Genomic DNA, 11,570 nt, shown 5'->3' on the forward strand with positions numbered 1-11,570 from the left:
GCACAAGAGACCAAAAAGGAAAGAGACAAGAGACAGACAAAACAGAGGGACAGATGGGCAGAAAGGCAGAGAAAAATGAGACAGAGGGACTAAAAGGGAGAGATGAGACAGATATAAGAAAGGCACAGAAAGGGAGGCAAGACGGAGCGCACAGCAGCCCAACAGACACACTTTGGGGGGAGCACTGGCACCCTAAATGAGGCAGGACACTCGGGGCTTTGTGTTCAGTTTTGTTTAATGATGATGGGCACCTCCTGCAGAGGAGGAAGCAGGCAGCTAGGTGGTAGCAGGGGAGGAGGTTCACTTGAAGATCTTGCCCTGATTGAAGGGTTTGCCCACGTGCTGGAAGGCCCCCTCCCAGGAGAAGTACTCTCGGACCATTGTCTGGGCCTCCTCACTGCCAGGGTCCAGCTTACGCCATGTGTAGGACTCATAATCCACCTGCCAGTCTGGACTGAGCTGTGAAGAAAAGCCAAGCAGTGAGTGAGGAGTTTGGGGGAGGCCGGGGGCCCCCCACCAAGGGCTTCCCTTCCATTCCACCATCACCCTGAGCTCACCGGGAAGGCGAGCTCCTGGCCCCGGAAGACCCAGACTCCAGAAATGGAGCTGCTATTGTTGGTGCCAAAAAGGATGACGCTAGCAAAGGCGTTCTTCCTCAGCTTGTCCAGGCGCTGGAACATCCCTGGGGAGAGAGCCATAGAGAAGGGTCAGTCTGCAGGCGGGGTCCGACCCCTTCCCACCCGGCCCCTGGCTCCCCTTTCAGTACCGGTGATGAGGTTGCAGCTCATGAAGGTCTGGCTGAGCTCCTGCGGGAAGCGGTATTCGGCGTACCACAGGGACCAGCCATCACGGTCAAAGTGCTCCCAGAAATAGGGCAGGGCCACGGTGGCGGTGTCCTCGTTGGAGTACTTCCGCTTAAACTCATCCAATATGAAGGTGCTGCAGGAGCGGAGCGGTGGCAGGGTCAGCAGAGTGCCCAGCCGGGGGGCAAAGGGCCCTGTGGGCCCTACGATGCCACAGTATCCTGGCTCCAAGAGCACGTGCCTGTGGGCCTGGGCACCAAGTGGGGTGGGACACCCCAGGGTGGCTCTCACCCTCCCAGCTGGGATTGACCCCAGCAGGTCCAGAGGCCCCCAGAAGGAGTCCCTGCTGCCCCCTGGTGTCCGCTCTGGACCCAGCAGAGTCCCTGCTGCCCCCTGGTGTTGGACCTGAGGTCACAGAATGAACCAGGCTCAAGGTGGCTTCCCTTGGCCTTCCAGGGAGCCCTGAGCTCCAGCAGACTCCAGCCCCATCTCCTACCTTCCCAAAGAGCTACCTACACAGGTACCATCTCCATGACAGCTCCCGGCACAGCCCCAGGGCACTCTCCACTAGTGAGAACCACCACAAAATGAACCTTCCTGGGTCCCAGGGAGCACAGGGAGGATGCTGGGCTGGGGGGCCCATCCAACTCTCCCCACTGCTGCCTCTGCTTGGTCGTCTGAGACTGATCTCTCCTCTAGAACCTCCTGAGGCTCCCTACTGCCTCCAGGCTAAAGGAGGTCCTCTAGGGAACTCTCAAAAGCCACTGGTCCTTGACTCCTCCCAGGGGGTGACCACCAGAGGAAGCCACCAGAAGGATCCCGGGGTGCCAAGTGGAACGGAGCAGCAAGAGGCAGAGGCCAGGAGACGGCGATGGGACCCAAAATCACACCAAAGCTCACAGAAGAAGACAGAACCCAACCGTTATCTCCTTTGACAAATGGGGGAAACTTGGAGGTGAGGCCCCAGATGGCAGGCCCAGCCAACCTCCCAGCAAGCTCGGCACCCAGGCCCGGCCACCATGTACACTTCAGAGCCCAGAACTGCAGCCTGGCAGGGGCATCTGATGGTGGCTGCTCAATAAGTTTTCCTCCCACAACACAGGCCAGTTTAGGAGTGAAATGGTGCTGCTGGCCCTTCTTGGGATAGCCAAGAACTGCAGAGCCAGGGTCTCTCAACCTGCGGGGTGGCCAGACACAGGGCGCAAAGGATGGCTCCTCGCACGCTCCAGGGCAGAGCCAGGAAAGCACCCCCACTCACACAAGCTAACCAAGCCCCCACCCCGAGAGCACAAGTGACGGGAGATCCACACACTTTCTGACATTCAGGGCACTCATCCTCCCTTCTAGTTTTTCCTTTTTGTCTGATAAAAACTTCTCTTTATTTTGCAAGGAGACTGAGAGGGAGGAGAAAAGGATACTGGGGGAAATGATGGATGTAAAAAAAGAATTAAAACTTGTTTTAAAAAAGAAAAGGAACTAGCCCTGTAAGCCACTAGTGTCTGACTACAAGGCGAGGCTCCAGGGAGGGAGAGATGGATGAATGGCTTTGGGGCCCACCACTGGCTCCTCGAGGGGCAGAGGACAAGGGCATTTCAGAGCAAAAAAGAATTAATCCCACTGTCAGAGCGAGGTTATTTTGGGTGCCTGAGAGATCCCCATTAAAAGCTGAAAGCCTCTCGGAGACCACCTTGCCCAGGAGTCCTTGGCTGGCCGCAAGGTCACGAGCACACGTGGACAGATCATGCCTTGTGGCTATTTGCTTCAACTACTTAAGGACCCCATCCCGAGGAGCCCAGGACACCTGGGTTAAGCTCCCCCCGCCACCCCTGGCAGACCCAGAGCACACGAGACCTGCCTCCCACAGCTGGGGCTGGGTCACGAGCCTGGGAATGAAGGCCACGGGCACGTTCAGCACAGGCGCAAGCCCAGAGCAGGACCAGCACGCCAAGAGGGTGGCACAAGCTTACTGGACAGGAGAGCAAGGGACTGTCCACCTGGCCCCCACTTTCTCCAAAGAATGGCCCCGGGGCTTGGGGGCACAACCTGTTCTAGAGAATCATCTTGGGAGTGAAGAGCAAAGTTCGCGTACCCGGCGAGGGCCACAGGCTCTGGGGAGCACCGGGATCCATCCGCTGCTAGATGGCCGAATCGCTCCCAAGGCTCTTCCCCCTCACTGCACCTGACCTCCAGGTGAGAGGCTCCCAGCCACATGGGACAGAAGCAATAACGGGTTTTCACGTGCGACATCAGCAGCCGACGCAGCGCGCCAAAGGATGGCCCGATCTCTCTGAGCTTCTGGACCAGAAGCACTCACGGGGAACTCACTCCTGGCCTCGAGACTGTTCTTCCTCTGGGGGACTTGACCAGTTCACCTCTCTGCCCATGGCCTTCTGCTCTACTTCAGCCCCAACCTCCCTCACTCCCACCTCCCAACTGCCTTCGCGGCTGGACGCAGAGATGTGAGACCCCACGGGTCCGCCCACTTCCTGCTCCAGGCCTGGGGTTATCCTCAGGCCCTCCCTCCCAGCGGGAAATCAATGTCCACTTGCCTCTCCCTTTTCCAATCCCTCCCCCACAGGATGCCAAGGTAGGTCAGTGCTCTCTCAATAAGCTCCCCTGGCTCCCTAGCACTGGCAGGATCAAGATAAACTGGGCCCCTTTCTACCTTCCCGGTATCCTTAATCTCTCCTCCAGCCCTGGTGGGAGTCTTGCCCGCCCCCTGGAGGGCTGTCTCTCCAACTGCCTTCTTCCTTCAAGGCTCAGCCTTTCTCTTTCCCTCTGTGGCCACTGAGGCGGTCCCCGGGAGAGCCCCCTCCATCTGCTGGGTCACTCTCCCCTGTGTCCCCCATGACTGACCGTGTCATTCCCCCACCAAAACTGAGCTCCTTGAGGAAAAGGCCTGACTGACCCGCAGAAAGCACTTAACAGATGCTCTTAATTAGCTGGCTGTTAACGACAGGAGAGTCCCTCACCCCGGGGGGCATCTCCTACCTCTTGGGCAGGTGGGCGAAGGGATCCTTGGCCTTGGGCTCCGCAGCCAGCGCCTGCTCGCACTCATCCATCTCCTCCTCGGGGCCGGGGGTTGCGGGCGGCTTCTTCTCTTCCTTCCGCTCCGCCTGGGCCTTCTGCTTCTCCTCTCGTTGTCCCTTCTCTTTTCGGGGGGCCTCCTTCTTAGGTTGACTCTCAGCAAACTTTTTAGCTAGAGAAAGGGAGAAGCAGGACCGCTAAAGCCCCACCTGTGGCAGCATTAGCTGGGCCCGAACCCCCACCCTGAGCAGCTGGGCCCGGCGCCTTCTTGGCCTTCGAGGAATGGCTCCAGGACGCCAAGCAGGTCGACGGGACGGAAGAGACAAGGAAGACGCCCGATGCCGCAGTGAGGTCCGCCAGGGAGCTGGCCTGGAAATCAACGCGCAGATCCCCAAAACCCAAGGAGAGAAGCAGCCAGAGTAAGAGATTCGTGAACACACGCAAGGGAGGAGGTTCTGTACGAAGAGCAAGCCGCAAGCGGGGAAAGGCTCCGATTCAAGGGGTGACCGAGCCGAGTCTCGGACGTCCTGACGGCGGAGCCTGACCCCGAGTGGTCGAGAACGACAAGGACGCGAAGCACACAGGAGCGCTCGCCCCAAGGTTCATCGATCGGCCAGGAAGGCCCCGACCAAGCTGCACCCAGGGCTGCGCTGTGAGCCGAGCGATGCCGGGAGGCTGCACGTGACCCAGAGCCCGCTGCCAGCCACGTCCAGGACCCGGGGACAAGACTCTGGAAAGAGCCCCTCCCCCACCAGAATTCCCTTTTTGTGCCAGCACAAAGTTGCGGCCCGCTGACTGGCTGGGGAAAGGCTGATCAAGCTACGGTCCATGAAAGCAAGAGGACGTGACCACGGAGAGAGCCAAATTCATACCAAGCGAGGTGCCTGGCCCCGAGGACACGGAAGACGCCCGTGTCCGCCTCTTGCCCAGGTGGGGGCCGCAGACATGGAGCAGCACCCCCTTCCCCACCCTGTTCATTTTCCTCTTCCTGAATTCTTTAACATGAGGCACCCTGCTCTGGGAAAGGGGAGGGGGTGAAAAACCGAGAAGCATCACTAACGCTGACCTCTCCCCCCCCCCCCCCGTCCTCCATCCCAGCCCCCCCACTCACCATCGAACTGGGCCATCTTCTCACAGAGCTTCACCTCTCCCAAGACCGCCCGGAACTGGGGCTGGTGAATGCAGGTGAGGAACCAGCGGTTGGTGTTGGGAAAGGCCTGCCGGAACGACGGCTCCAGGACCTGGCGGACACGTGCGGGAGGCGGGTCAGCGCCGGGATGCCAGCAAGCCCCGGCTCCCTCCCCGTGCGCCTCTGAGGCCGGGCACTCACCTGCTTGTACAGCCACAGCAGGGTGCACACAACCGTGATGTCAGCCAGAGTCACTCGCTCCCCCACCAGGAAAGTCCGAGTCTTCAGGTGGGCGTCCAGGAGCCCCAGCACTCGCCTCACCTCTTCTTTTGCGTTCTCCGTGGCCTGGTGGACGAGACGAGCACAGAGACCTCAGCATCCCCGGCCTTTCTGGTCCAGCCTCGGAGACCACCGGCTCCCTCGGCTCGGGCCGTCCGGGCCCACTGCCACGGGGGCTGTGAGGGGGCGTTCCTACCGAGGGTCGAGCTGCCTGTGGGGCCAGGCCGGAGGCCCCTCCAAATGCCCCATCTGCAGGCTCTGGGGAGGGAGAGGCAGCTGCAGCCCCAGCACCCGGCCCAAAGGCTGGCAGCCAGACTCTCCCGTTACCCGGCGCCCGCTGGAGCCTCTTTCCAAGGCCGACTCTACCGATTTAGAAACTGCAGAGCTGGAAGCAACCTCCAAGGTCATCCGGCCTAACCCTCCCTTTACAGAGCAAGAAACTGAGGCCTGAGTGATGGCCTGAACAAGGTCAAAGGTCAAAACTTCCCCCACCCCCGCCAGGGGATCTCTGGCAAAAACTGGCCCGAGCACAAGAGAAGCCTTTGGGGCCACCTGCTTGGCCCTCGGGGTCCTCCGCGGGGAATGAGCTGGGGCGCCCACTGCTCCATGCTGGACACCACAACCGTGGCCCAAGAGGCCGGGGGAGACCCCCGAGCCCAGGCCGCCCCCCCCCCTCGCCCCCCCCCCTCGCCCCCCCCCCCCGCCTCCACACTCACCTGCTTGTTGTGATGCATGATGCCCAGGGTGGGGAACACCCAGGTGCTGGCCGGAGGAACTATGTCGCTGTCGGCAAAGCTCACCCACTGGATCACCTGGGCCGCCGCCTCCGGAGTAGAACCTCGGAGGTCTTCGTTGCTCACTGCGGGGGGGACAGGGCGGTCACTCCCGGAGGCCCCGAGCTCCCCCCGCCCACCCGGACGCCCCCTTCTGCCGCCGCCCCCCTAGTTACCATAGTGCGCGATGGCGTTGCTCTCAAACACGCAAAACCCATCATCACCCTCAAACGCCGGAACCTGGGGGCGAGAGCGGACACAGACCAGCCTTTAGGGGCCGGCACCCTGGAGACCCCTCCCCGACCCAACTCCGAGGTGATGGGGGAGGGGCGCGCACTCACCTTGCCGGCGGGGAATTTTCGGAGGAATTCGGGGGTGCGGTTGGTCTGACCAAAGTGGAAGTGGGGAGGTGCGGACAGCACGCGGATCTGGGCCCCACTGTACTGTGCAGCAATGAGGGCCTTGAAGGCCCGCCAGTTTTCGGGGTACGTGTACAGGGTCTGTGGAGAGGCCAGACAGAGTGAGGAAGGGGGGGGGAGGCGGCCCCAGGGACAGACCCCCCCCAGCTTAAAGGGGTCTCTCCGGGACTCCCCACCCCTCCCCCACGTAGCCCAGTCAGCCTGAGCCTTTTCTTCTGCAGGAAAATGGATGCAGCTGCTGGGGGGTGGGGGGGCTCCTGGGGATCTCAGCGGGGGTCCGCCCAGTCAGCACAAGGGGAGCCAGGGGCTGCCCCGGGGATGAGTGGGCTCCGCCAGCGCTGGGGTCCCCAAGGGTCCGCATCCCAGCAGTCCAACCTGCGCCCCTCTTCCTGGCTGCCCCCTCCCCCCCCAGTCTGACCCTTCCCAAGGTCCATGAAGTGTCAGCCCCCATCCCCCACCCCCTCCTGGCTGCCACAGGGCAAATCTGACCCTTCCACCGGCCACGAGGGGGGAGGGAACCCAAGCACCCCCAGCTCCGGCCCCCGTCACCCCTGGCCCCTGACCCGAGCACCCCCACTCCCTATCACCCCCTGATCATCCCGGCTGCCCACAGGCAGATCTGAAGCTCCAGAGGCCCCCAGCCCCAATCCCCCAATCGGTGCCCCTCCCCCCGCCCACGAGGCCAATCTGTCCCTCCCCAGGGACCATGAGGGGGGAGGGAACCCAAGCACCCCGACTCCGGCCCCCGTCACCCCTGACCCGAGCACCCCCCACGTCACGCCTGACCACACGGCGAGGCTGGCTCTTCCGGGGCCCGCGAGGAGGGCGGGCAGGAAGCCCCCAGCCCCCTTCACCCCCGCCCCCCAAGGCGCCCTGGCGGCCCGGCGCCCCGCGCGTCCGCCCTCCTCCCTCCGCTCCGGCTGCGCCCTCGCGGCCCCGGCGCCCTCCGGCCCGGCCTCCTGGGTCACGCCGCCCCGGGCCGGCCTGCAGGGAGGGCCGGGAGCCGGGAGGCCGGCCGGGGAGCGGCGGGGGGGCGGGCCGGCGCGGGGGAGGCCCTGGCCCCGGCTCCGGGCGGCGGCGGCCCCGGCACGGCCTCAGTTTCCCTCCCGAGCCGCGGGCAGGGCCCGCCCCGACGCGGGCCGGGCCCCCCCATGCTGCGGGCCCCCCCAGGAGGCGGGCGGCGGCGGGGGGGGACAGAGGATGGCGGCGGATGCGCCCCCCCCGGGGCCCGAGGCCGCCGAACTCACCCCGGCCGCCATGGTGATTCCGCAGAGAAAGGGGGTGGGGACGTCGGCGCTGCCGCAAAGCGAGACCGGCCGGGGGGCGGGGAGGGGAGGGGAATAAGAAGGGGAGGGGAGGGGAGGGGAGGGGAAGGGGAAGGAAGGGGAGGGGAAGGGGAGGGGAAGGGGAGGGGGAGAGGGAGGGGGAGGGGAAGGGGAGGGGAGGGGAGGGGAGGGGGAGGGGAGGGGAGGGGAAGGGGAGGGGACGGGTGGGCGGGGAGAGTGGCCGGAAAGCGAGGAAGAAGTAGAACGGAGTCGCGCGACAGGAGGGCGAGCCCTCCCCGCACCCGCCGCAGTCGTGAAGCAGCGCGCGTCTGCGCACAGGGCGTCGCCGAGAGCCGGCCGCGAGGACAGTCGGTTGGCTTCGGGTCACCTCGGAGTCTCCTCCTCCGGCCCCGCCCCGCGGAGAGGGAGCCCGGGCCTAGTGGCTGCCCAGGCGCGCTCCCGCCCGTCTCCCAGCGCGTCCCCGCGAGAGCGCCCCCCTCTCAGAGAGGCTGAAGCGGTGACTTCACGTCGCCGCCCGGGAAGCCGAGGGCCGGACTAGAGCGGGAACCGGCCACGTGGCGAGCGGAGGTGGGCTCCTGTTCTCCGCTACTCACACGTTCTACAGCGGGGGAAACTGAGGCGCGGCGCGGGGATTTGTCACCAGAAGGTGCTCGCTAGGGGGCGCCGGAGGGTGCACGTAGCCGATCCCGGGTTCAAAAGCAGACTCAGTACACTTTTAAAAATCCTTTTATTTACTTCACTAAATATTTCCCAATCCCAGGCAAAATAATTGTAATCTAGGTTTTCAGTCTTTAGATCCCCATTCTTTGCCCCTCCCCTCCTGTTGGAGAAGGCAATCAATAGGCCAATTGCGTGCAGGAAGTCACACAAAACCTTCCCACGTGGGGGGGATTTTAGAAAGTGTTCAAAAGGCGCACCGCTGGTGCAGCGTGAAATGATCCAGTCATTCTGCTGCTATGCCCAAAGGGCGGCAGATGGAGCCTCCCCCTCGGCCCCGCCCCCCCACCTCCCCCCCACCCCCCCACCCCCCCCACACTCCCCCACCCCCACCCCCAAACTCCTGTCTGTCTCCCAAGGAGATCATGAAAGGATCCGCGTGGACAAAATGTGATGGCCCTTTTTGTGGTGGAAAGAACTGGAAAGAGTCCTCCTGCCTCCCTCACAGAAACCACTAGGGAACGGCTGAACAAAATATGGTACATGAAAGTAATGGAATGTTAACATTCTATTAAAAAATGGACAAGCCGATTTTAGAAAGGCCTGGAAAGATTTACAGGAACTGATGCTGAGGGAAACGGGCAGAGCAGTGTACACAGTAACTGCAAGAACTACGGCAGACCTGGTTCTTCGGAGCGGTTCCGTGAGCCAAAGCCATCCCAATACACTTTGGATAGAAACTCGTCTGCATCCGGAGAGAACTGCGGAGACTGAACGGAACCCGATCCGTGCTTTACTCGCTTTTTTTTCCCTCATAGTTTTTCCATTTTGTTCTGATTTTTCTCTCCTAAAGTGTGATTCATAAAGAAATGTGTCATCACCTGTCAGATTGGCTAAGATGACAGGAACAAATAATGACAAATGTTGGAGGGGATGTGGGGAAATTGGGACACTAATACATTGCTGGTGGAGTTGTGAAAGAATCCAGCCATTCTGGAGAGCAATCTGGAATTATGCCCAAAAAGTTATCAAACTGTGCATACCCTTTGACCCAGCAGCGCTACTACTGGGATTATATCCCAAAGAAATACTAAAGAGCGGAAAGAGACATATATGTGCCAAAATGTTTGTGGCAGCTCTTTTTGTTGTTTGCTAGAAACTGGAAGATGAATGGATGTCCATCAGTTGGAGAATGGTTGGGTAAATTGTGGTATATGAAGGTTATGGAATATTATTGCTCGGTAAGAAATGACCAGCAGGAGGAATATAGAGAGGGCCTGGAGAGACTTAAATCAACTGATGCTGAGTGAAATGAGCAGAACCAGAAGATCACTGTACACTTCAACAACAATACTGTATGGGGATGTATTCTGATGGAAGTGGAAATCTTCAACATAAAGAAGATCCAACTCACTTCCAGTTGATCAATGATGGACAGAGGTAGCTACACCCAGAGAAGAAACACTGGGAGGGGAATGAAAATTGTTAGCACTAATATCTGTCTGCCCAGGTTGCATATACCTTCGGATTCTAATGTTTATTGTGCAACAAGAAAATGATATTCGCACACATGTATTGTACCTAGACTATATTGTAACACATGTAAAATGTATGGGATTGCCTGTCGTCGGGGGGAGGGAATAGAGGGAGGGGGGGTAATTTGGAAAAATGAATACAAGGGATAATATTATAAAATATATATATATATATATATATATATATATATATATACATATATATATATATAAAAAAAAAAAAAAGAAAGTAAAAAAAAAAAAAAAAAAAAAAAGAAATGTGTCAGAACTAAGTGGATGTGCATGTTTAACGAAGAAAAAAAGCTAAGATTTTAAAAGGTCCGCTCCAGTCTGATCAGAACGTATCGGTTCTTTCTAGAGCTGGAGAGCTTCTCGTCGGGGATCCTTCTGAGCCGTCCCGGAGCGCTGTGTAGCTGAGAAGAGCTAAATCGACCATGAGCGATGCTCAGTGTTGCTGCTGTGCCCTATCCTCCAGGTTCTGTTCCTTTGACTTGGCATCAGTTCAAAGTGTTACCAGGCTTTTCTGTATCCATCCCCTCAGTGTCTCACAGCACAGTGACATTCCAACACACGGATGTGTCACAACAGACGGATGGGCCTCCTCTCAGTTGCCAGTTCTCTACCACTGTTACGGGCCAGAACTTGAAACAAGGCGCTAAGTCAGGGGAACTGATAGAGACAGGGGTTGTTTAGCGTGGAGCTTAACAGTTCTCTAGGTCAGTCCATGTACTTAGTACAGTTCACACCTTTGATAAGAGAGCACCGCTCGGACAAACAGCCAGAATCAGACCTGGAAGACAGACTGGGGGCGGTCCTCCTGCCTCCCTCACAGAAACCAAGACACATTCAGGAGCACCTCAAGAAGCTGGCAGAGACAGAAGACAAAGGACCGGCAGCAGGAGCTTAAACTCTCGGAGCCAAGGAGATAGGCCTCTAAGAAAGCTAATCAGGGCCCAGGAAAGGAGACAAGACTTGGAAAGAGACAATAAAGGATTTGGTCTTTAACCCCTGGCTGCATTTGGGGGATCACTGAACTGAAACAAAGGCTGCTCCCAGAAACCCCAAGGAAACCGCAACAAGACATTACATTTTAGAGAATATCACATACCACCCCAGAAAAGAGCTGCTATAAACATTTTTATACAAGTAAGTCCCACTCCCTCTTCTGTGATCTCTGGCATCTGGACCTACAGGGGCCGTGGTGAAGTCCAAGGATATGCAGTTTGATAGAAGTTGTTCTCCAGAAAGGCTGGACCAGTTTCACCACTCTAGCCACATAGTATTAATGCCCCTACTTTTCCATATCACCTGCAGCATGTCATTTTCCTTTTCTGTCATCTCTTGTCAATCTGATAAGTGTGAGGTAGTATCCCAAAATTGGCTTAATTTGCATTTTTCTAATTAGTGACTATTGAAAGCTTTTACTTTAAAATTACCTGTTATCTTTTGACCATTTATCAAGTGGGGAATGCCTCTTTTAAGTATACACTTGGCAAAATTCCCTTCTCTATTTGAGAAATTGAGGTTATCAGAGACACTTGCTGTAAATTCTTAGCCCCACCACCATCCAATTTTTTTTCTTTGGAATTTTGGCTAATCTTTTAGTTTTGTTTGTGCAAAATCTCTTTATTTTCATGTAATCAAAATGACCCATCTCAAGTC

At 58.5% G+C, this 11,570-nt stretch overlaps 1 protein-coding gene across 1 annotated transcript; it reads right to left on the bottom strand.

Annotated features, from left to right (window-relative positions):
- Nucleotides 1–217: 217 nt before the first annotated feature.
- EEF1G (eukaryotic translation elongation factor 1 gamma) lies at nt 218–8,045 on the bottom strand. Its single transcript, XM_074272431.1, has 10 exons — nt 7,678–8,045; nt 6,353–6,511; nt 6,188–6,251; nt 5,955–6,097; nt 5,161–5,304; nt 4,942–5,071; nt 3,795–4,002; nt 767–939; nt 558–682; nt 218–459 (listed from the first exon to the last, which is right to left on the bottom strand). Exons 1-10 carry the CDS (start codon nt 7,687–7,689, stop codon nt 301–303), a joined length of 1,317 nt encoding a protein of 438 aa, XP_074128532.1. The 5' UTR covers nt 7,690–8,045; the 3' UTR covers nt 218–300.
- Between the last annotated feature and the right edge of the window lie 3,525 nt (nt 8,046–11,570).

This window comes from Sminthopsis crassicaudata, chromosome 6 (assembly GCF_048593235.1).
Source record: "Sminthopsis crassicaudata isolate SCR6 chromosome 6, ASM4859323v1, whole genome shotgun sequence".
Classification (NCBI taxonomy): Eukaryota; Metazoa; Chordata; class Mammalia; order Dasyuromorphia; family Dasyuridae; genus Sminthopsis; species Sminthopsis crassicaudata.